The sequence below is a fragment of the Motacilla alba genome, chromosome 5, assembly GCF_015832195.1.
Source record: "Motacilla alba alba isolate MOTALB_02 chromosome 5, Motacilla_alba_V1.0_pri, whole genome shotgun sequence".
In the NCBI taxonomy this organism is placed as follows: Eukaryota; Metazoa; Chordata; class Aves; order Passeriformes; family Motacillidae; genus Motacilla; species Motacilla alba.
The window spans coordinates 40,691,914-40,718,072 of record NC_052020.1 but is presented as its reverse complement, the minus strand read 5'-3'; the positions used below and the strand labels follow the sequence as shown (position 1 = coordinate 40,718,072).

The window sequence follows — 26,159 nt, the reverse complement described above, 5'->3', positions numbered from 1 at the left end:
AGAAGACCTTGGACACAGCTCCCTTGAGTAAGACCATGGAGCAGTCTCAAAAACGAAGGAGTTCCATCAACCACATAACCTGGGCAGGATGAAGACTGAAGAGCAAACTGCAGCAAACAGCCCTCAGCCAGCAAGGGCTGCAAGGGCAACCTGACACAGCCTGCATAGCTCTCCATCACATTCACTGGCTTCAGGAACTGTCATTCCCTGGGAGCACAACTGAACAACCAAGTATGGTTTCTCCAGGGTAAGACTCTTCTCCCATTACATTGACTGTTCAGCCTGTTGTGCAAAGTTATCAGTGGTACCACACTTAGCTGACTCCTGCACCACATCTGTCTGCTTTCCTCCCTTTGTCTTTCTCTGCTGCTCTCTCCAGTACACACCAATGTGGTTTAGGCACATTGATAGCCCAAAGTAAAGTCCTCAGTCTGCATCACCTTATTTCTTAGGTCTCCCAACCAGCTGTTGCAGAAGAGCTATTTGCCTACTGACCTTTTGCTCACAGATACTACAGGTACAGGCTTGCCCTGCTCCAGTTTATCGGATGGCACAGAGAAGCTACTGCAGTCCTAGCACATAGTGGGTGCAGTGCAGGCAGCCATGGGACTCACTGCCCTGTGATGTATGTGTCTCATATTGCCAAGTTTTCCTTTCAGCCTTATCGGCATGATGGATAGTATAGCCTTGGTGAAGTACAAGACAGCAATAACAATGCCCCCCCCCCCCCATGACTTTTTTTTCCACATTTTCATTAAGAGCAATATGGTATTACCAGGCTTCATGCATGCCACTTTGTTTATTAGCTACCACTTAGTAACCTCTTCGATCTTTGCTTTATTAAAGCTAGATCTACTGCTAGGCTGTGGGGTGAAAGGAGAGATAGGGCTCATGGTACAGCCACCCTGGGGAGATGCTTGCTTGTGTACATTATGCTTAGCCTGAAGCTGCAAGCCTGCAAACCACCACCAGCTAATATGCATTTTACATGCAGACTTGTCCTGCTAGGTCAGGCTCAAGTCCTGTAACTTTCTTAGCAGAGTTTCAGTTACAGGAAGAGACTTTATGAGTGTTTTTTTATGCTCATATGTATCAGAGTATGGAAAAGTAGCCTCAGCAAATAAGACTCTGAATCAAACAGAAACAAAAAGAAAGTAAAACAAAATAAAATAATAGTAAAATGCCATGGCTCCTCCCCTACTCCACTGTTCATGCAGTCTAGGTAAAGAGTCCTTACCAGACCACCAGAAGTCATGAGTACCTGGTTACAGTAAGCTCAAAGGGGAAGCTGTGCCCAGAGCATCCTGAGTTCTGACATCGTGGCTGATCTGGAGTGACATGGAGGATGGTGCAGGATGGTGCTCGCTGGGTCACACAAGTCAGCCCAAAAAGGTTGTTAGCATTTGACAAGGTCACCATGAGCTGCAGACAGCGGGCAGAAGGTATGTGGGTAAGAGAACAGTCAACAGTTCTGCCCAGGGCTCCCTCAGGCACTGCTGTGGATGGACACACAGCCATGTTCCCTGCAGGGGACAGAGGCACTGATCACTACCCCGACAGGTGTAGCTTCAAATACTCTGTCAGGGAAACTTCAAACTGTCTTGATGGGACCTGATTACCATCACACATAGATCACTGAGCATCCTTCTCACTCAGGAAGCCTTCAGCTGGATTTGCATATAATTTACTCCCTCCCGGTTTAAAACCTATTTAAAGCCTGCGTTAGCCACAACAAGTTCCTGGGAAGGCAACCACTGCACTGTTCCCTGGACATGCAGGTTTTGCCCAAGAAAGAAGGACACAAGAGGCAGCTGGCTGATAAAAACTGCAAGGCAAGCTATGCAGGCTGGCATTTGCCAGCACAGGCAGGCTCACACCCAGCTCCACAATTGAACTAAACAAAAACAGTTAGTAAGCCTTGGCCTGGACTTCAAAGCAAAGACAAGACCTGGTCAGGGATGTTATCTCATGTCTGAGCACAGACAGTGACACAGAAGGAGAGCTGAGAAAGCTGAAACACAGATCCAATCTCATCCCACAGCACTGACTCAATGGCCATGTGAGCCAGCTCCATGCCTACTCCATGCCATGGCTGTATGGCTTCACCAACAGGCTGGCTGGGAGAGCCCACTGGGCATCTGACTCCTCTCCTGCTCTGAGGGAGACTCTAGCCAGCAGACCAGCTGAGCCACTCTGCTGGCCAGCCAGGATGGAGACACCACCTTTCTGAGTGATGTGTCCTGGCTTTGCAGCACCCTCCTGGTGGAGTTCATTCCTAACTGTGCAAACTCTGACTTGTGGCCATCAACCCTTGTTTACTCATCTGGTACTGCCAGAAGGAGACTGGCTCTAATCCTCTTTAAGAGCCTCCAGTCATTATCAGCTCATCCCTTTACTTCCTCCTTCCAGGACTTAACAAGTCCATCTCCCTTACAGGCTATACGAATAGGTCCTGACCATGTCATGTGCCCTCCACCAGACCAAACAGTTCTCCAACACCTGTCTTCAGAGACAGAACTGAAAGAGGACATAGTTTCAGGACTCAGTAGCACCAAGCAGAAGAGGAGAACAAGTAGCCCTGGACATGACTTCCACTGTAAGTTTGTGTTTACGTGGGGTCCCTCGTAACCCCTTCCTGCAGGGCTGCTAGTCCACTAGTAGCTTTTCCTAGTTCTAGTGATACCTCATAGAGTAACATGTGAGGTATGTCACCATCACCTGTATGATTCTTGGAAAGGGTAATTTTTCTCAGGCAGATAATTAATTAATTAATTAAATGTCAGTCTCTTACTGCCCAGGTCTTTTACAGTCCTGGCCAGCACCTGAGCAGGTGGTGAAGGAAGGAGGATGACCCACATCCTGCCGTGGGACTGATTGAGGGCCAGCCCTTCCTTTCCCCTTCCCTCTCCTCTCCTTTCCTTTTTCCATCCCTCTCTCTGTTCCCATCTGAATGCTGGGCACTGTGGCACAGCCCACTGTGTGTGACAGCTTCTTGCATGCTCCAGGACCCAGCAGGCTGCCCATACCCCTCTGGACGCAGGGTACAGGGGCGGATGGAATAGTAGAGGGGGATGCAGGGATGCACAGTGGAGGTGGGAGAAGAGCCCTGCCAAGTGATGCACTGGAAGGGGAGTCATTGTGAAGGGAATGACTTTGACACTGGCCAAGCTGCGCTCAAGTCACAGTTCATAAGACATATGCTGTGGGAAGCAGCATGTTATTCATTCTGAAGCTTCTACACGGCACCTGCATGAGGTTTGTACACCCCTGCAAGATGGCAGACAGCACCATGCAGCCTTGATTTGCAAATCTAAATGCCACCCGCCTGCCATCATTAACGTTCACTAGACAGGCTAGGCAAAGGCTATGCTGTCTAGTCTAGACTAATGCTCTCTCTGGCTCTTCTTCAGCTGGATGTGCAAAAGCATGTTCACTTCATACCCGAGATTCTTGGAAGTTTTGCACAGCAACTTCATTTTCCCTGACTGCCCCATTTTCCACCTCCAGCAGATGTGATGATGGCACATATAAATGCCAGATGAAATGTCCACTGTCTTTCCCAAGACATCTGAGAGCACTGAGAGCATTAGGATTGGTGATGCCATAAGGCTAAAACGAAGTACTTCATATTACAGGAGCTGAAAGATGCCCATCAGTTTTGCACCTCTGGCCACAGCTCTAACCCCCACGTTAGTCCTGAGAAAGAGTTGGTGGGCTGCAAGGCCAGCATTTAGTGTCTGCACAAAACTTCAGTTTGCTCACAGCTGAATCTGGGCAGACAGCAGCCTATGTGCTGCCTGTAAGCAAAGCAGCAGAAGCTGTGTTTGCTGGTGGTGAAAACACCATTAAATGCAGGTTGGAAGGAGAAGTCACATGCACAAACCCGGTCCAGGTTACCCATGTCTGACAACTGCAAATTGGGATGAGAAAGTGTCTTTTTGAAATCCTGTTAGCACGTTCACCTCTGAGAGCTTTCAGCAAAAAGACAAGGCAGGGATGTTACAGGGTCAAACACCATATGTTTGCTTGTTCTTTCTTAAGACAAACCTTCATTGATTGACTGTGGGAAGAGTGAGAGCTGAGCACAACTGCTGGAGGAGTCCCTCTGCTAACATTGCAACACAGAGCTTACCAGCAGAGACGAATTACAACAGACAAAGCTCTGCCAATTATTCCCTGTTCTCTACCTGCTGCACACTGTCAAAAACCAGTCTGAGGGGCTGCTGGTTCCCTACCATTTTTAGAGTCAGGACCCTCCTCAGATAGCAGAACTAGCAGTCATGCGGTGGGATTCTGAAGGAGTGAAAGAACATGCATAGCTGAGAGCATGCTGTGAGCTTGACAGCCAGTGTAAATGACAGCTACAGGGAGCCTCTCCACAACATGGGATCCTCTAGAAGTGAGGGCCTAAATGTGGGATGAGCTTTCACTCACAGATGAGAAACCAAAACAGTGCTCTGGTCAGTATATCCAGCCGTGAGCAGGCAAAGGCATTTGCAGAGGCAGCTACAAGGTGAGGATGTGCAGTTGGTGATCATTACTGGAGGGTTTCTGGGCCTTCAACAAGGCACACCAGGCCAGCTTTCTGAGAGGAGCTCTACTTGTGATAAGTCAGGTCCACCCATGCTGGCCAGCCTACCAGCTCTAAGTGCCTGAGCAAGACACTGATTCAGCCAGACTGCTCACATAAGCAAAGATTAGTCATGTACAGGCTGCAGCACCAGTATTCCAGGGCCCCAGTGACTCTTTGTCAACTCAGGAGTCTCATCCTCCAATTACCACCACTCCACTCCCTGATGCCATCATATGACCCAGAAGTTAAGGGAATCTCTGACCTGTCATTGCATGGATTGGAGACAAGCTTTTCAAGGACATTCAGTCTTACCGGCTTTCTCTTTTGCTCTTAGCAAAGATCAGAGAGCACATCACTCCTGCTGCTGCCCCCAGAGTAGAAAGAGCTCAGAGAGCTAATACCAGGATGAGGTTACTGACTACCCAAAGAGACCTAAAACCCACATTCAGTAATGCTGTGTCCAGAACCCTGCCAATCACACAGCACTTCTTGGCAGTCCTGAGCCAGCCAGTTCTGCCTGCATGCTTGTGCATGTACACAGCCCCTGTCAGCACATCTGCAGTCCCTAACCCTGGTGCCCAAGCCCACCAGCAGCCAGGTACCTTTTCTGGATTACATTCCTTCCCTTTCCTGCACAGCCAGCAAGATGATTGATTTGCTAGGGACTTACACACACACTTACCTGCACTCTGTCCCCTGCTTCCCTTCCCAAGCAAACAAACTCACTTCAAGGTGGGGTCTCACACCTGTGCAAGTTGGAAAATTGTATGGAAACTAGGAGAGTGAATGGCCTTCTTGCGGCTTGCTCTCAGGCACAGTTTGGTGCCTGAGTAACCCTCAGCTTAGCAAGTTTTCCAACAGTACATGGACATTCCCATTCTGTCCTTCATGTCCCCTTTCACCAAGACAGTTTATGAGAAAAGCTGAGATGATGTAAGCAGCTACCTCCATCCACCCTTCCTGGCAAAAGGAATTCTTTCAAGCAGCAGAACTGTATCCCAGTATCTCAAATACATCTCACATAAAGCAGACCTCTAGGTGAGGCTTTCTGGAAGCTGTCCCACAACTGCAGAATCAAAGCCATCAGACCTGTCACTTGCACCACCGAGCAAATGGCAGGCTTTTGTTTGAGGCCAGAGCAGTAAAACATCACAGGCAGTGACAAGGTGAAATGCTCACTATGGCATGGGGATGGTGACATCTCACAGATGTGCTGCAGCGCACTCCCACAGGCAGGGAGGAGGCAGGCTCAGCGTGGATCTGGGAAGAAGGGTGTGAGGTGTCCTCCCAGCAGAAAGATGCCTGCTCCTCCATTCCATCCCAATGCACGTCTGATGCAGTACCAGAGGACTCAGATGTGGTACAAACCTCTTGGACAGAGAAAAGACCAAGTGGACATTTTGCTTACAAGGAGTTGCTGGCACTGCCTGGCATCACTCCCTTGTAGAGAAATGAAAACAGGACTTAGGTTAGAGGCCCAAACATAACTCTAGTGCACAGCCAAGCATCCCTCCCCCAAAGGTCTTCGATAAAACACATTTATTTTGTTTTGTGGAAGTATTGTACAGTACACATACATTACCAGCAGTTTCAGAGCCCTGAGCTGTCATTTCTACTGCCTTCCTGGAATTTCAGAAGGGAGGCAAGATCACTGTCCCCTTCCCCCATTTGACCTGCAAAGAAACAGGCCAAGAGAAGTCCAAAAACAGAGGCACTTGCTGACAGGACTGGAGATGAACCTTAGAAACTTGGACTCCCAGTCCACCACTCTCACCATTTGAGTCCTCTTCATCTGGTGCTGGAAGAGAAAACCCTAGTGACAGCTTTCCACAAGGTCTCACTCCTCTGAGAAACCTTCTGCACACCTAAACAGAAATCAGACTAAGGAGATTGCACAAACTAATATAAACCCTATTGCATTTTAAAGGGACTTACCATCTCTGAGGGTCTAAGAAATGTTTTGGGGTATTCTAAGTAGGGCTGGGATTCTCTTAAATTCTTTAAGATTGTTTAAGAAAGAATCGAAGAGGCATTTGCTTCCAGCACAATCCCACTAGAATCTGAGTGGAACTTAACCTGCACAAATAAGGAAAGAAGGTACTTTTTCCTGTCTTTCCTGGCACAACGTATCATGCACCTACTTTTCCTAAACCACAAAAAAATAGGGCTCTGGTACCAACTCAACCTCTCTGTGCCACAGAGAAAGCTAATGCTGTAAAAGAAAAGGACAGTGCAGTGTGTAATGTGGAGTAAGACCCAAAAATAGACAGAAATAGTCAGAAAGACAAATGTGCCATGGAGAGCAGAAGGGAGGGAGGGAGCACCCGGGCCTCTCCCACCAGTTCATGTCAGTGCGTGAAATGGTGCATCCGTCTCAGGAGAGCAATGACCCAGTTCCCCAGCTGGGACCCCTTCAGCCACAGAAAGAGTTCATATAAGTTGATCTGCCACAGGCTTAGGGTTTCTGTGAGTGAGATCTGGACCCTCCTGTAAAGCGAGTGACTCTTGCTCCTCTGGTACCTAGAATGAGAGAAACAGCTGCATTAGATCCAGAAGGAAACAGCCCAGGAGGAAGGAGACCTGTCCTACCTCTTCTGCACAACTGACCCTCCCCAGGGATGGGCAATATCCTCCAACTGGAGAATCCCCAGGAAGCAGGGATTTTCTCTAAGCAGTGCTTCTGAGGAGCTGGGGACCACCTTTCTTAGAATGAATCTGGCCGAAGAGACAGCCTGCTCCCTTGAGAACTCAGTTCTCTTCCCACTGTGTGTAGTGATCCTGCGTTATGGCATTCCTCTGCTTCTATGCCCAGCTTCACCTCAGCTCACAGAGACACTCCTATTGCTTCTCCTGGTAGCACACTTTTAAGAGTCCAGCAATCCCGACACACAGACTCCAGGAAAAGTATTTCTCTACCTTTCTTTAGCAAGGGCTAAATGGGATTCATGGGTCACTCATCAGCCCAAGAAATAACTCTTATTTCATCTACAAGGAAGAAGAATCTGAGGCAGAAGTGCACTGATTCATAAGACTCACAGAAGGAAATCACTTGCACAACTCCTGTTCCTGGCTTTTAAACATTAGTCTGATCTTCAGTCAGCCCAATCCCCTAAATCAGGCTGCAGGGAACTTTCAGATCTATGCTACTCACAAATACTGCCTAGTGGAAATGCCTATAATGGGCAAGAAGCCCCTTCTCCTCCTCTGGAGGGAAAAATCCTAAACCCTTAACCTAAGGCCTCCAACTCTACCCCTGTCTCCAGCCCCAGAGTGATATGTTTGTCCTCTGGAGAGGGTGACGGATGTAAGAACAGCACAGACAGAGGCTGAGATGTGTAACTGAGTAGGGGTAGGACCACAATGAAGGGAAGAGATCCACAGCTAACAGTAATAGGTCAAGAGGTTAAGTCAGAGCCTTGTCAGGCACCCTGAGTGGGGCCCTAATAAGCCTTAATGGCCCTGACTGCCTGGAGCCACCCCCAATGCTCTGCTATAGGCCCAGGAACTTCACTTAATCTCAGACCTGCACCTTCAGTTCCTGCCTGAGCTACACTGGAAGAGTAATGGACCTCAGCTCATGCCCTGCTGAGAAGCCCCATGGCCTGGACCTCAGCTCACATATTGACCTCTTTGCTTGACCTCAGCCCCGTCTTGTCACCATGGACCTGCCTGACAACCACCAGACATAATCTACAGACTGACTTTCTGGTTTGTTCTTAGACCTGCCCCATCACCAGGATTCTGCCTTATGTGAACTTCTGATTGGATCTGACCACCATCTCAGGGTCTGTCCTGCAGCTCCTGCTACTCCCTGTCTGGCCTCTGATGCCTGGGTAAGAGACTCACGTGGAAACAGCTCTGATGCAGCAGCGAGACATGTTGAGGAAGGAGCTGGCACTGGCCCGTGTGTGCAGGGCTGACTCAATCCCCCTTAACAAGTCGTTGGTCTTCAGCAGAAGCAGCATCTGCCGGGGAACATTGTTGAGGAGCTGGGTGATCTGGGGCAAATAAGCAGCAGCGTTGGACCGGATCTCCATGTCCTGTGGCCAGCCAGGTCATGTCAGGGAGAAAGGAGAGAGAAGGTGAGAGTACATGGGAAATTCAGGTCCAGATGTAGCTGAGATTTGCCAGGCCAGAGGCTACAGAGCTCTGTCCTGCTTTCCTGCAGACACTGGGCACAGCACTCATCGCACAGATCGCTCTTGCCATATCCCATCTGCCCCTCAGTGAGATAAGGACCCATCCCCTCACTGGCAGGATTAATAGCCTCGCAGGAGAACAGCCACTCACTGCTGTCTTGGTTCTTAGTCCTAGGCAGCCTGCAGCAACCAGATCTCAATACTACCCTTGGAGACTTCTCACCTCACCAGCCCCAAAACTGGCAGAGTTTCAGGCAGCAGAATTGCTCAGGAAGGTGGAAGCATGCTGCAAGGACAACCAAGCTGCTTGCTCTTCGCTGCCCCATGCAACTCATGACTCCATGCTATATTGATGAAGCTGTTTCCAAGGTCTAGTTTAGTCCTCTGCACTCAACACAATTCAGCAGAGGTGAGAAAAAAATTATGCAGTTAGCATCATGTTAACCCAAGAGATAAAAATCATCAAATTGTCATCTGTCAGATCTAGATCTATATCCTGTATGACAGCAGCCAGTAGCAGATAATTAAAGAGACAGTGTAAGTTCAAGGCAATCCTTCCTTTTCTCTGGTTCTCCAGATTCCAACAAACACATTGCCTACTGAAAAAACCCAGTGATAACTTAGGCACTACAGCCTGAGCCATTGAAGATGAGCTCCTCTCCAAATACAAGTCATCAGAGCATGCAAGACAGTCAGCCATGCTTCTTCTTCATGCTTTTAGATCTGAGAGTTCCCTCACCATCCCAGTAAATGTAGCACAGTGTAGCTGGGAGCTGATCCTATATGCATACCATGTCCCTACCTCTTCCTACAGAGGCCATAACATGAATCCCAAAGACAAGTCCCTGGAACATCTGAAATCTACAAAATCCAGAGAGACATGCAGGGGGACAGTAAATAACTTCATACAGGAAGAAGGCTCCTTTGTGGGAAATGACAGCTCTAAAGCCTTCTCTCCTCTGGAATGAGGGATGGCCTATATTGCATGACATGGGATCTCACACTCTCTCTTTGTGAACTTCAAACTTATTATCAAGGAACAGACCTGCACAAACTGAGTGTGCCGGTCATGATGGTCAGAGATGTACACAGCTCACACACCACCATGGTTGCTGCTGATAAACCAATCTTTGTGTCCTCCTGCCTCCATCACTGACCACATACACAAGGCTTCAGCAAGAAGATGCTTAACTCTCCTAAATGTTGTTTTGTTCCATTATTTGTTGGCAGAAAATTCCTCCCTTTCCGCAGCCAGCATCATTGCAGAGCTTACATTATTTTCCAGACATAGGTTTTCTTTTCTATTTCTTTTCCTTTTATTTTTAGCTCCAGCTGCTTGTCCACATCACAGAACAACCACATGATCAGTCATCAGAACTGTCACTTTCATTCAAGGGCAAAGCCTGTGTGCAGAGGAAGAAATAAGCTAAGCCACAGGACCTGAGAAAAGCCCCTTGGCTGCAGCTGCTGAGGCTGCTGCAGGATGCAGCAAAAGACATCATTAAATCAGATGAGATGAGGCCAGCAGCCACCCTGAGCAATCAGCTGCCTGGCCCTGGCTTAAGGCAGGAACAACTATACCTATGGCAATCCTCTTACATTTGCCCAGCCTGCACCTAAAACTCTCCAGCAGCATGAATCAAAACCTCCCCAGACCATCTGCACTGGCATTCCTCTGCTTTGCCACAAGATCTGGCTTTTCTCATGTTTAGCTGAATTTAAACCCATTACTGCTTGTCCTGCTTGCAGCACTGTTTAAGAAACTAGAAAATCACTTCTACAGCTCTTTCTGACCTGCCTTTTCCAGATTTTTTTCTGGCCTAACTTGCTCAGACTTACCTCATGGGTTCTATCTGCTTGGCCACTAGTCCTTGTAGATTTCCTACTGGACTTGCCCCAGTTTCATCAAACCTTTCTCAAGATGTAGCATCCCAGACTGAGTACAGCACTACAGATAAGATTTTGTTTCAGGAAGGTTGTTTCCTTGTCCCACAGGCTATTGTCATGTTGATACATCCTCAGGCACACTCTCTGGAGCTCTGCACTGATAGTACCTGCCTGCACAGCACTCAGCTCTTGCTGCTGATAAAATCTTTCAAATTCACCTCTAAAGTAAGGGCAAGCAGCAGCTCATTTCCTAATGCCACAGCAAATCTGCTCAGCTCCCCATTATCTGCTGCAGGATTATCTAGTTTCAGCATTAATTGTGTCATGTAGGCAAAGACAACAGAGCTGGTTCCATACATGCAATTCAACTCAATGACAAAGTTCATTAGCACACACAGGGTACCACGAAGCTGCAGCTACACCTCTGGTGTAACCTTCACAAGCAAGGTGGGAATAAACATTGCTCACTAACTCAGATTCAACACTGGCCTTGTAGTATTGGAGTCAATGCTGTGCCAATTTGCTTTAGCACCTCTGAATTTTCTTCTGGAGCTACCAGTTCCAGAACTCACCAGACCAAGCACAGGTCTGTTAGATAGTCATTATATTATTTCTGATGGGCAAAAAATTAACTCAGATAATTGGGAGGGAGGGGGTCCATTACCCAAGGTATCTGACCTACTCATTGCTACGGATAATGGCAAGCCAGTACAGCAAAGTCTGCCACATCCATCAAAATGAAGGAACTTTTGGAAGAGAATTTCATAGGACAATATTATAATGCTACTAATATGAATTTCATCCACTCCACTACAGATGTGTGCAGATAAAAGCAAACCATAGGATACAACACACTTCTACTTACAGACACTTGTCCATTGGCAGAATCACAGCACTTCATGTTCTTCTCTAGAAACAGCACAATTGGCAGGGCTGCTACTATTCCTAAGGTGGGGTATTGTGTGTATCAGGTGTGCAAGGAGGAGCGAGAAGGATCCCAGAATGTGGGGATACCAAAGAGTGGAAAATGTAAGTGGCAATTTCCCACATTTGTAGTGATTGAGTTGACAGGATCTGCAGTTAAGCAACCTTGACTCCAAGTTAATAGGGGTTTTGATTGGGAGGTAATTTCCAGGGTTTTTTAGGAGTTTCTATCAGTGCTGATAGTCATTTACATGAATAGTGATAATGCATTATCCTTTTCTTGTCTTCCCACTAAACCTTTATGTCTCCTGTACCTTATCCTAGCCTCCTTGATGGTTTCCTGCACAGCTGCATTCAATATTTTTTAAGAAAAGGACAATCCACTAATATTTTCCCAGCCAGAAATGGTGAATACATAGATATTAAAATATTATACAAAATTTAAGCAGCCCACAACAAGTGAATCTGGGAAATTAAATTCAGCCACTATAAAACATATTGCAGGAGTCCTGGCTCTTTTCTAGATCAGCTATCAATGCAGAAATTGCTACAGAGCTGCCAGGGGTTGCCCAGCACTGCTGCACTATCAGTGTGCAAGTGATTTCAACATAGGAAGGTATTGAGGAGAAACAGAGGCACACATTAGGGAAGGACACACAAGACCTACCTCACTGGCAGAGACTGGTGACTGGTCGATGCCCCTGTTGACAGATTCCCAAGATCGGGCAGTCAGCATGCAGGCAAAGAGAGGATACAAATCCCCTGCCCCAAGCCGCCGGCTGTACTTCTGCACCCTCTTCATGTCAGCCTTGATGAGGGCCTGCCAAAGGCGGCAGTAGTCCATGCGGAACGACTCGCTCAGCACCTGGGAAGGGAGACATGGTCCCCAGAAGCCCACAGAGGACAGGAAACTGGGGGAAAAGTCTTCCATCCCTTACCTGTGCTCTATCCTCCATTTCAGAGTCATAAAATATCATTAGAGAGTTATGGAAGTATTAGGAAAAACTTATTAATATGTGCTTAGAGGGGCAAGGCTGCAGCCTGATGCCCAAAGGCAGCTTCACAAGGCCTTGGAAGCCCCTCGTGCCTACATACCTGGTAGAGCCCATGATCCAGGAGGATAATGTGAGCTTTGCCAGAGGCTGGGCACTTCTTCACTAGCACATTGCCTGGGTGTGGGTCACAGTGCACAAAGCCATTCACAAAGATCATTTCGCTGTAGAGCTTCCCCAGGTTGCGAGAGATCTGTGAGGAGACAAGAGATGGTCACACACTGCCACCCACAGTAGGGTGCCTGCCGGGGAGGGGAAGCAGCCTCTGTGTGACAACCCAGGAAGAACGGGTCTGTACCTGCAGCTCCTCACACTGATGGAGGAGAGGGTGGCTGCGGGCATCTACAGGTAGCAGGGTGGTCCAGAGCATTCAGGGAAGGATCCATGCAGGGAGCACCATGAAGGTGTTTGTGGGATCATGGGTTATTTAAAGACACTTGTCTAGCATGAAAAAAGAGAGTACCTGTGGGTAGGAATGGGGTTTCTGGCAATGAAGAGAAAAGTGGGACAGCAGATAGTGGCAGACATGCATTCACATGGAAGGCAGGAAAATTGCTCCTTGGGTGGGTGAGACTGCTTAGAGGAAGACTGAGGTGTTTCCATCCATGGATGGCAGCAGGACACAGTGAAGAAGGGATGAGGGGAGACTCAGCTAGTCAGTCTGCCCACCAGAATGAACATGGGCTCCCTCTCCCCACCCTCCATCACACTGTCCCCCACTTTCCCTCTTCCTTTCCTCAGACCCATGCTTATTTGATATGCAATGTCTGTGAAGACGAAGAAGCACAGAAAAGTTGTTTAAAACATCCTGTCACTGCTGTGTCCCTCCATACTACTGCTCCTTATCACCAAGAGATGTTATTAAAGTTAAAAACCTCCTAGGAGAAAGCAAACATCCCCAGGGCATGAGATCAGTCTCTTGCCATGCACTAACACAGCAACCTTGCCCTGCCATCCCACCAGCAGCCCTCCCTGCCATCCCAAGAGGCACAGTGCTCCACAGCAGAGTGCTGAACAAGCAATTAAAAGACAGTTGTTATAAATTATTCCAAGCATATCTCCAGACACACTCTGTAAGCAGCAAACTGGCAGCTGTCCCCATAAGCAGAGGTGGTAGAAGAGGTAACAGGGATAGTAATGATAGCTCATCCTGCAGAAAACCAGACAGACAAGAAAGGGCTTGTTTCACCCACCTCTGAAACATGGCCACCTCTGAGAGGAGCATTCACTATGAATAGTGGCCAAGTAACAACAAATGAGGAATAAGAACAAGAACCCTTCCTGCAGCACACCAACAGGGACAGTGGTAGGGTCAGGTGAAACTATCCTCTGTCCTTCAGGTGGGACCGGGAACCACTGCAGAATCACGTGAATGCTGGCCCGCCCCATGATGAATCACCCACACAGACGAACAGCACAGCCCTGTGATCTCCTGTACTGCAGCTTCCCCAGCACCATGCAGGTGTTATTTTAAGTACTGACTGAGGGGAGTGATGTTTCCCTTCTGAATCACCAGCAGAGATCACCAGAGCCATGAAGTGACCCTTACAAGTCTCCTTGATCGACAAGCTCTAAAATTAGATAGGACCAATGTACCAGGTGCTGTGATCTCATACAAGAGCTGAGTAGCCCTTGCTGACAGCCCAAGGACATGCCAAATAGTCTGCCTTAAGCCCATCACATAACTCATTCACAAAGCCTCCCAGGGACCCATACACCAGAAGGAATGGACTCAGACATTATGACCGATCACAGCATCAACCCTGACTCTGGTGCACACACTGGGCTAACCACACTCAGCCCTCACTGTCTCAGCTGCTCATCCTGCCAGGGCATGGAAAAACACAGAATTTTAGAAGATGAGGACTTGGGGACAATCTGGGGCCCAACATGATGCCTCATACCCACTGAACACAAGTCCAGACAAGGGCTGGCAGTTCTGCAAACCTATTGATTGGTCGTGGCTGAAGGGGCTGTGCAATCTCCATCCTTAGAGGTTTTACAGACCTTACTGGCTAACACCCTGAGTAAGCTGGTCTGACCTCATAACTGACCCTGCCTTAGAAGGAGATTTGATAGAAACCTTCCTAAGGCTCCCTTCTAAACCCAAATATCCTAGGATCCTATAAAAACGCCTCTCAGCAGGTTATCCATGCCACCCTCATTAACAGCATCTTATGATATGGCTGCAAGTTCCATATGCAAAGACGGTCCCACTGTCCTGAGTCACCATCGGCAGAAAAGCGACTTAATTGATCTATGGTCATAGCCTCTTGCAGCTCATAATGCAACACAAAAGCAGCTTGAGATCCATCTTCCCATCTTCCCATGAAACAGAGGGGTCATAGCTCTGCTCAGACTCCCAGGCTGGTTCATGGGTAAAAGACAATGTTCACTGCAAGATCCCCATCCTCTCGCTCTTCTTATATTTACCCATTCCCCAACATACAACCTTGAGTACCTCCAGTATCTTCAACTAAACTTTATGACTCCTTTAAGACATATGAATGTATTCTGTACTATTTCATTGGCATATAGAAGATATGTTACAGGGATTTATGATGCAAGCATATAAACAGCCTTCACTTTCAGGAAAAATTTACCAAGGAGCTGTGGTGCACACTAAAGTATTTTCACATAATTTTGTCTGTTGTCATACCTCTAAAATAGGATACAAAATAAATTAAGATAGAAAGCAACAATACTGTCAAGTTCTAAACAAAATTGGAAGCTTTACACTCTAGGTCCTAAACTGTAGTATGGGAATAGCGACCTATCATCATAGTTCAGACAAAGGGAGTTCACATTTCTTGAGAAAAAGTTTAGGGAAAAAAACACGAAACCTTTATATACATTAATTCTTCAGTACTGTGCCTTGTCACTTCAGGTCCTTATTCCACCCTTATTGAGAAGGCCACTGGATAAATAATAACTACAGAATTCACTTTGGAAGAACACGGCTAGGTGAAATGAAAAAACAGACTTATGAAAATCTCTGCTCAGGAGAAGGGAGGAATTCAGCATACATTTAGGCTATGTAAGACCTCAGGGTGAAGGTGCATCACAGATTAGAAAAAAGGTTGCAATGATTTACAGAAGCAAAGACCACAGTTAACACACAGGCTTTTTGTTATGACACAGAGAGGTCATCAGTCCTTTCCCTGTTTATCATCCAAAAAAACCAAGGTTTTTATCATTACCAGTGTCCCCCAGCATTGTTCTGCTGCACACTGTAAAAAAATAGTAATCAGTCCTGGAATTCTGCATTCACTTCCAGAGACCTCATTTGCTCAAGAGATGCAGAATACAGAGGGAGTTCAGAGAAAGCAAAAAAATGAGCAGGATGCAGGAGGCATTTACTTGGGATAAAGATTAAAAGAGCTGAAGATTCCAAAGCTGGCTAAGGAATGGCAGAGGAGGAACAGTCTACCAGTTAGGAGGTTTGAATAGCAAGGAAGCAGAAGCATCTGTAGTTCTGTAGGTCCTACAAGAAATACAACCAGGCAAAAGCAGGTGTCATCATGAATGGCATAATTTAGGCATAACACATAAGAACAAAAACTATGCTGATCAGCAAGCAGAGCTTAGCTTGATTTATTAGGATGACATCAGGCCCTGGGTCTGGCCAGAGGCATGTCCCTGCCTATTGCCAGAAGGAGTGTTATTGCCTAAAAGAAGCTAAATTTGCCTGTCTGTGCTGCAGCAGAACATGATGACTACAGTCACCAAGTGAGCCTGTGGCCTTTACCAGTCAATGCAAATACCAACCTGCCATTGCCAAATTATGTGACATGACCATGACGCCACATCAGGCAAACCACACATTTTCAGCCCAATGTTTTCATTTTGAAAAAAACCAGACCTGAGGAATAAACAGATTGCTGACAACAATCAAGCAATGGAGTGACAGATACATGTATAACAGCTGGAATTCGGAGCAACCTAAAAACATGAGGTGCTTTTTACCTACTGAATCTGACTTTTCATTTGACATCACTCCTTTTTATTTCTTTCTACCACTTCAGTCCACAAGGCCAACAAGTGCTATTGCTACTCTGGTCCTCCTCTACAATGTCAGACCTCCCAGTTTGGTGTCACCAACAACCTCCTTGATAGAGTTTGTATTGAGTTCATCACCAACTTGTTAAATGAGATCTGTTTGTAGAGCAAATCTCATTGCTTCTATGAGTTTCTTATCTACTTTGCAATTTCCCTACTAATCCCCACTTTTCCTCATTAATGGAGTCATATCCAGTGTACCAAATATTTTAACAAGTACACCTACTGCATTTCTGTCACCTAACTCAGAGGATCCCAAGCTGCAGTGCAGGTACCAGCAGCGATATATACAGCCACAATATGTTGCTGCTATCAGTTTTGAAAGCCTAGACAACCTGTCACCCTTGTCCCTCTGTGCAACTCTCCCCTCAACAAATCAGCACATCCACTGACAGAGCAACGTGACAGTAACAAAACTCTAGAAAGTCCATCACAACTGAGTATCTTTAAAAACACCAATACACAAGAGTTAGCAAGAAACCTCTCAGAAAAGAAAGAATGCATGCAAATTTGAGTTCATGAGTATTCCTACAGTAAAAAGCACATATATCATGCTCATGGTAGCATGATATAATGCAACATAACAAACCAGCCTGGGTTATCTGAGGAAAGTCACTGATATTTTCCTGGACTTGTGAGCAAGCTGGAGGGGTTCTGGCTCTATGCCTCTAACTGATGTGAAGAAGAAAAGCAAAGAAAAAAATACTGTGTCATGGTCCTATAGAGATGATCTCACTGCCTGCCCCTGATAAGTCCCAGACAAAACTGCCTGATAGGACATCATCCCTTCCCATCCCACCTCCATCTGTGACTGTCTCTTTAGATCAGGAGCAGATACTAGTCTGTGGCCTTAATTTGGCTGTAATATTTGCCAATTATTTTAAGAGATGGCGACACTAACTTCTATTGATCTCATTAAAAGTAAAGGTCGTTGTGCAGCTCATTTCTCAGGGCTCAATATTACCTCCTCCGGCCAAAATAATAGCATTGATTTTGGAACCTTAATCGAAGGTTAATTGGATTGAAGACTGTATTGGGTTTTTGCTTGCTTTCATTGTTGTTATTACATCCATTGTCTAAGGTTTTGCTTAATCCTGCTAGGGCAATTCTGGCCAATTAAACTGGTGTCAAATTAGCAAAGGGTGTGGATGGAGAATAGCCACAATTTGAAGCCTTCTCTGCCTCTGCTCTGAAACAGCTCTGGTCCATAGTAGATTAGGGTGGTCACACAAGAAATCTGATTTCATACTCTGTGATCACTTGTGAGGATCACAAGTGCTCTGTTAGGCAGTACTATTACTATGCAGTGAGTGATCTATCATCACAGCAAGATGATGTCTGAACACACTTGATGTCCTGAAGATACAGGAATAGTTTTTAGGACTCTTGGAGAGCACTCCCAGCATGCCCTGTGTTCTCTGCTGGGGACTCAGGAAATTATTTTCATGCTCAATGCTCCATTTTCCATGGCATATAAGTGGGGAGAAATACTCTGATTCATCCACCCAGGGAACTGAGGGACTAACTCGTCAAGTTTGCACAGATTCTCAAAAGGGCACAGCTAGAGAAGAATAGTTACTGGTTTGGTTTGTTTTTTTTTTTTTATTGTTTCTTGCATCTCTGTCAGACCCAAAATGACCATGGTGATCATTTCCCTTAGTTCTAAATGCAGTTGTATTTCCTTGGATTTAATGTAAACCATCTTGTTGACACTTAAGCAATTGATTGACATCGATGCTCAACACCAACTTTCAGTGTGTAATTTAACTCTTTTACCTGGTGTCTGTGCCCAGTTCAAAAGCTGAAAATACCGGAGGTCACTACTCCGTCTTATCAGTGCCTTGTGAATTTACTAAGCTTCAGACAAGATGAAATGTAAGAGAATCTGCAAAGAAACCTCTCCTCAGACTAACTCAGTAAGTGCGAAGAGTAAGAATAGACATTTTCCTTAGAAACAGTGCTCTTCTCTATGCTCTGCTTCATCTAACACTTGAGTGTTATAAGCACAAATACTTCAGACATGAGAGGTTTCCCCTGCTGACAAAAGGATCCCACCCTGGGAAATCCCACTTAAATTTTAGCGGCTACACAGCTACAGCTCCTGACTCTTGGCAGAAGGGTAAATCCCACACTGAAAGCGTATTTCAAGTTGCAAAGTCATCAGCTATAGGAAGGTACCAGGCTCTTTACTGAGCTAAGAGATACTGCTTCAGTGCAGAATCCATTTAGTAACAGAAAGAAGGAAAACAACACAGTAGGATGAAGTACCAGATGGCAATAATTGCGCACAGTAGCTCCTCTTAAGTACCTTAGCCATTTGCTTTCAATTCTCAGCTGGACAAAACACTTTTCTGATTTCTGAATCAACCACGGCTCATGACCCGGCTCTTAGCAAGCTGAAGTACATGGCATCGTTTCCTTTCCCTGACTCATACCCACATCAGGCTGATCATGGGGACTCTTTGCTTGGCTACCTGAGCTGGCTGGTTAGTTTGAGGCAATACAGCACATGCCATCAGCACATCTGGAAGCTCCACAGGTCCTAGAGCCCGCTGATACAGCAGCCTCTGCAGAGTCAGGCAGAGAACTCACAAAGAAGGACACGGAGAACCCATGCGGTAGACCAAAGATAATGTTAAGATTTGTATACAAATACAAATTAATCAGGTATAATCAGAATGACTACAAAAGGAATGTTTGTGCCATTTGGGATCTTCTTTAAAAATCCATGCTCTAAGTAGCCTTGCTGCCCTTCCTTTCCTTCTGTATACAGTATGCTACAAACACCTTGAGAGCCGCTCAGTCTAATTTTTCTCTTCCCTGCTCTACCCACTTCTTCCAAATATACCTTCCCTACTAAGACTGCAAATGTTATTGTGTTTTAAAATAGGAAAAGCCTATTTTAGCCTATTTTAGTTTCCTGATGTCCCCTTCTTAGCCCTGCTATGTTATAGTCTTCCCTTAATATTCCTGCCAGCTCATTCTTGGTAACTCCCCTCTCCATATTTCCCTTTCACTGTCAATATCCCAGTTGCATGCTCCTCCTCAGCTACACTACAGTGTACAAGTACACTTGTACATGAATAAGTAACTATTCCACAGGCAGATATTTCAATGTTTGCACTTGTCTTTAGAAATCAAAGCCTTCTCTGATTAAATGCCATTACAATCCAGCACTTGGACGGATCCAGAGAGATTAATGTGCTTTTGGGCAGCTTTAATGATAATCCTGCTACAGACGGTATTAAGTAAATGTCAGTAACCTGGTTTGAAGGGAGCTTTCACCTCAGGGATCCTTTCCATTTAGAGGATAGAGGCTCAGCTAGCTTTTCAAGGCTGCATTGTCACAAAAAAGAAATCCTGCTTAGTGAAGACTCCTCTTCCCCCACACCATAAAACAAAATGGAGTAAAATGATGAAAGGACTGATAAAATAAATATATTCGGATGACTTATAGGGAGCTAATGCATCTCTTGAAAGCCAAGATTGCTGTTATATTATAAGCCAGGTCACAGTTTTGAAACCTGGGTTGCCACCCCCTCCTCATGCTCCTTTCCGGGTCTGCTGCCTCTTGCTCATCTCCCCACTATGCCATGCAGTCCTTTACCCAGGGCAACAACAGCAGCAGCCAATAATTAACCTAGGCATTATTTGTCCCCATCTGCTGTACCCTGCCACAGGGTAAGTCTGGGGTGTGCACTGTCCCTACCTCATCTTACTGTGGCCATAATAACAGATCTCTTTTCCCATCACATTATTCTGACTGACTCAGTATTCCATCCTTTCTACCTTGCTTTGTTGGCAATCAGTAAAAGTTAATCATTAATTTCAGGTGGTGGGGAGAGAAAAGGAAAAAAGAAAATTCAGTCCTACCACTGAGCTGAGTAACATCCTCTACCTGATGGATGGCTGGAACTCCGAGGCTTATACTTTGCAGTAGTAGAAGTCTGTTGACAACTTTTTTAAAATTACTTCTTAGCTATTATTTAGAGACAAGCTCAGACTCAGGAAAGTACATGACTTCACTGCTGCATGGATGTATTGTGCCAAGTCATCACAAAACAACCTTCCCAAAGGCATGGATAAATAAAAAAAATTAGCAGAAATTTTCACCCTACATTGTTCCTATCACAAGCAAAAGCCTCTGCAGGTTAGAAAAACTGAAATTAGCTATTTCTCTACAACGGTGTTATCTCCAGCAGTCTGAGAACAAAAAAATCCCAGGGAGCTACACTATGCTAACTACCTCAATCTCAAAATGGACCAGCTGTCTGAGCTCTATGAGAAGCCCAACTCAAAATCTAGATTGCTTGTAATCTTGATTGTACATATTGCTCAAGAGCCCTTGTGTTAATACATCAAAACAAGCCCTTCTGACTCTCAAGACTTGAGGAATATTCCCTCTTCTATCTGAGCGTGTGGGCTAGATTTCACCTCTGCCTATAGCAGAAGTATAGGATAAACTCACTAAAAGAAACAACTCCCCCACTTTGGACCAGTTGACTTGTCCAGATGAATGGAGCTGACGATATTTTGCTACAGGTAGAACTTTTCAAATCTCCCTTAATAACAAAGTCCATGAGATAAAAACAATCAGAAACTGAAGTTGCTCCTTTAGGATAACAGGAACTTCCATCTTGGAACAAACCAGGAGTGTCTTTAATGTAAGAGGATGGTCATCTTGCACTATGTCTCCTTGAAGATCTTCCTAGCTCTGCAGCCTACACAGGAAAGTGTTCCTCAAAAGGGATTACGTACTTTTCCAAAGACCACAAGAACCGAGAACTCTCAGATTGATTGCTCCCTTCACAGCTGTGTGTACTTATTCTTCTGTCCCATCCCATCCTGTCCTGTCAGCCTCCATTTTGCACCAAGGTCAAAATCAGTTTTGCATAGCTCAGCACACCCAATTCAAAGATGGCTGAGAAGCTACCTCATTGACATTGATGCCATTCCTCTCCATATAGGCCCTGTCATTCACTTGTCCCCCTTCCATAAACTCCATGAGAAGGACACGACTTGTGGAGAGCTCCCAGTAGATCCTGGGGACCTGAAACAGAAACAGATAGGTTAGGTCAGGCAACAGATTGGGAAAGGAAGGAGAATATATCACACAAATCCCAGAAAAGGAGTAAAAATGAAAGCAGCTGAAGCAAGGACTTGGCCTTTTTGATGAGCATAAGGGAGGTAAATCCATCCATCGGCCTCTTCCACAGGACAGCAGCAATGTGTAGAAGGTTAATACACCAATTCAACTACAGTAGGATCTGATCTCATGCAACATTTCTGACCACGCTCTCCCATTCCCAGTGATGTCTAAGATACCTTTCTTACCTGCTCTGCAGCTCCTCTAGCTGGGCTGTTTAACTAGTACCTATTCAGAAACCTAAGTTTCTGAATCATGCACTCAGCTCCTTTAGACAGGAACTGCATCTTGTTTGCTATGCACAGCGTCCACTTATGCAGCTTTAAAAATTATAAGCCATCGTCATAAATTGTATCTCCGCAGTGCCCCTTGGAACACGAATGCCTTTGAGCTGACAAACCCTGCATACTTAGGCATCTGCAATTGAACTGGGAGAAAAATCAAGTGTCACAAATAAGGGACTTGTCACAGAAACCCTGTGAGACCCTTAATTATCTTATTGCCAACAACACAGTAATGAGTGTAAAATGTCAAAGCAGTTTTCATTCAAGCTGTGGTAGATCAAGCTGAGTGAGGTACCAGAGAAGAGGTCTGGTGTCATCCAGGGAGGTGATGACAAAAGTGTTGCTCAGGCTGGCTCCCCATTTTCCAGCCTCTCTCTTCAGACAAATTTCTCCCACACTGAAGTCCTTACTGTCAAGAGCCATTTTGCTGAATTCCCTTTCGAAATTCCTCATGTTACTGAGCTGACTGACCCTCAATCTGCCCAAATCTGCTTTTGCACATGGGTGAAGCCACATATGTACATTTTAGCAAAGACATAAGGGAGCTCTGCTCACTCTCATTACTGTGTCCCCCATTACTATGACAGACATCATAATTTTGGATCATACAAACGGCAAGCCAGCTGTGCAGTCCCCTCTCCTCACCCTCCTGACTCAGCCATGGACTCAGGACCAGCACCTTAGGGCAGGACAGGAAGAGGTAAGAGGTGTCGTCCATCAACTGACCAAAACCAGGGCCAGCCAGGCCACTGTAGGTCATCATAGCTCCTGAACAAGCAACATTTGTTGCTTTTAACTATTGACAATATCCCAGTGCCTTACAAACTAGCTGCTTCCCGCCTGTTCCTCTCCTAGAGAGACCACTTCTACTTTACCATGTGTGTGCCATTTTAGATCAAAGGCTCCTTTGCTGAGCAATTTCAGCATCCCTCAGTCCCATCACTCAACACCCCTGGTTATACTTTGCATGTGAACCTTGCTCAGACTTTGATGCCATAGATCCTCTATGAGCAAGGGAGATCCAGACACTCACAGCCTTCCCAGCTTATCTGCATGCCCATTCTTTGCAGTTAGATTGGTGAGAAAGCCTGCTAACTCCAAAACTAACAGCTCCCCATCCCATGTAGCTCACTGATCCCTTAGCTCACTTCTGATGACAATCAGTCTTGTCTCAGGATTTACACAGGCAAGTCAGTGGGCTTGTAAAGCTCTATTCATGCTGTCGGAGATGCCTCTCTCAATCACAGCCAAATTCTTCAGTGATTTTTTTTAATTACTCACAGATGTTTGGCTCTAATGCTTGTGTGTGGAAATAATTTATCTTTGGCTTTAAAAGCTCAAACGGGTTCACAGCACAAAATCTACTTCTCAGCTTTCTGGCATGTTTAGGAAAATTTATGATACAGAAGCCCAATTCTTCTGCTGCTTTTAGGTGATGAACACATCTCTGAATTGGCAGGTCAGATGGGAGGATCCATTATTTAGCCATCTCAAGTCATTTGTTATTGTTACACATATTGATATCATGATAGCTCCTTACCCCAGCAAGGAGGTGATTTGCCATCTCCATAGGGATTTACTTCACAGTATGCTACTTACAGCCGTAATGGACACACTCTCTAAGGTGCATCACTTCTGAGAAGTGCCCACTCAGCAAAACCATTGGCCTTTGGCCTTCCATGTGGTGGCTTTTAGCTGTCTGTCTATGGGAAGCCACTGCTTTTCTGTTCTCTGTCCATTTCTTGCCCTTAGTTGAGATAGAGCCCAAGAAAAGGTACCACCAGATGGCTTGGTAAAGAATGGCAAATTCACAGTCTCTGAACAAGCTCCAAAAAAATTTTAAATGAAATTCAGAAAGAAAACTTGGGAAAATGAGCAGCAGGCTCCAGAGATTGCTGGTCCCATCCTGACCCAACAGAGTGCATTCAGTAGGAAACAAACAAGGAGAAAGCATGTCTCAGAGCATTTTCTGGTCCGACAGCAGAGCAGTCTAGGATGAACAACACAGAGGGGCTGAACTTCATTTTCCCTCCTTATGTTTCCTCCACTTGGTGAATGAGAGGCATAAGACACAGAAAGGGAGACTATTAATGCACATACATAGAGAGAAACATGTGCTTCCTCACCTTCAGGAAGTCAAAGTTTTTGAGCATATGAGCAACTTTCTCAGCATTTCTGCCTTCATTGAGAAAATCCAGCTCCAAGGGCAGATTCTTCTTAGCTTCTTCCACCAGCCACATGAACTCAAAATCTGGAAAAATCTGCTTCACAACCAAGAGGAGAACCTGAGAACAAAGAAACAGGCAATCAGTTGCATCCTGGCTCCAAAGCCACACAGCTACACACAGTGCTGTTTTGATAGGATCATTCCACATAACTTACAAATAAAAAAACAAGTGCTTTTAGGGTTCCTGCAGTATCACAACACAGTGTCATGCCTTGGTCATGTAACACAAATTCTGGCCTACACATCCACCAAGAAAGGCACATCTAGGAGTGAAATGATAGCCCACATATCAAGGGGAGGGCAGCTGGCTGTTGCCTAGAAGTAAGAACAAAGCTCTGGAGAAGAGACCACGTGGCCAGATCTCACCAAGGGTGCTGCCCTTGTTGAGATCTCCTGAGTCCTATAATTCTACAAGTCATTCTTTGACTTCATTTGAACAGCTCTCAGATAATGTAGATGAGGAAGATCAAAAGTAATACTTGCCACCTCTATGTTACTTCTTCCACTACTGAGCACAGAAAATCCTCTGGGCAGTTCAAAGAAGACAGAGGAGTTTGGATACAGTAAGTAGGCTACAGATCATTAAATAACACTTCTGGGGGAGCTCAGAGGGCAAGTTGCTCTTCAGCATCAGGCAAAGCCATTCTCACAAGGCTGAGGAGGTATTTCCCAAGTATCATATATTCACCACATGGAATGCTCTTCTTCTTAAAGAGATTAGATATTCAGAGACACTGCACCTTGAAAATCCCAGAAACATTTGACTGAAGCAACATTTAAGGGGTAAGTGAATCAACATTACACAACTGGATGGCATAATCAAAGCAGCACAGCAGCCAAGTATGCTTTCTGTTCATACAAAGGGACTGTTTCTCCACCAGAGCTGCAAATTTACACAAGATGACAATTTGGACCATACCTTAAGGAAATTTTTTTTGGCTGTTTTTAACTAACTTAGTCATAAAACAAGTAAAAAACCTCATAAAAATAGAATGCACTTTGCTGTCTTTATTTTACCTGTTCTGCACATTCATCTGGAAACAGAAACAGGCTTTCAAGTGTGTGTTATTGCAGTTTCCCCTTCTTGATCTCCACCACAGGGGTGGGAACTCCTGTACCGCAGAAGGAACATTTAAAGTATACACAGGAAGCTGCTAACATTGAAATGCATGACAAAAATAAATTTATGAACCATCACTGCTCCTGTTCAGTTGTGTGACAACATTTGTTCTCCACCCCGTCTCAGCTTCTCTTATCTAAATGTCAGTTGCAAACTCAATGTTCCTTTAAAAATGTAATCATCAGGTTCCAGACACTATTGAATTGTATTTTTTACTGTTATATCTAGAGGCATAAATCCTTTCAAATTTATGTCACTCAAATGAAATGTAACCAGCAATCTTCACGAACATGAACATAAACTTCATAGGGTCTCCAAGATTATTGCATTGATGCCTGATGTGAGAAAATTCAAGCATTTTTTTCACTTTCTTCAAATGCTCTTTTCAATCAATTTGCCAACTTGACCATCAGCAGGGACATCCTAACAAGTATTTTGCCTACCCCTTTTCTGAAACCTGTCTAACATACTGTCTCGAACTATGTATTGATATATAGAGAGCAGTGAGGTATCTCTCTCTGGGTTTATCAGATGCTGTACTGATTTTTAAAGAGTCAGCGTTGATGCTATGAAACCTCAAGTGAATTTAGGAATTTTCCAGCTACCTTTTCTTGTTCAGATTCTTTCCCATCAGTCTCTGGATAAGACCATCTCCATCAATATTTAAATCAACCTCTTTACCTAGCTGCAATATCTGTCTGATTCTTAAAGGACCAGAACATTAGCACATGTGATCTGGCTTTCTATC

At 45.4% G+C, this 26,159-nt stretch overlaps 1 protein-coding gene across 4 annotated transcripts in view; it reads right to left on the bottom strand.

The window, feature by feature from the left end:
- Window positions 1-6,094: 6,094 nt before the first annotated feature.
- The window catches only part of ADCK1 (aarF domain containing kinase 1), a 71,596-nt gene continuing 51,531 nt past the window's right edge, over window positions 6,095-26,159 (bottom strand). For all 4 annotated transcript variants that reach the window (XM_038136836.1, XM_038136833.1, XM_038136835.1 and 1 more), the window contains 6 exons: window positions 24,191-24,349; window positions 21,568-21,684; window positions 12,619-12,768; window positions 12,191-12,388; window positions 8,420-8,613; window positions 6,095-7,093 (listed from right to left, as the gene is read on the bottom strand). In XM_038136836.1, coding sequence (XP_037992764.1) covers window positions 6,922-7,093; window positions 8,420-8,613; window positions 12,191-12,388; window positions 12,619-12,768; window positions 21,568-21,684; window positions 24,191-24,349 — 990 coding nt within the window. In that variant the 3' untranslated portion in view covers window positions 6,095-6,921. The remainder of the gene's footprint in view (window positions 7,094-8,419; window positions 8,614-12,190; window positions 12,389-12,618; window positions 12,769-21,567; window positions 21,685-24,190; window positions 24,350-26,159) is intronic.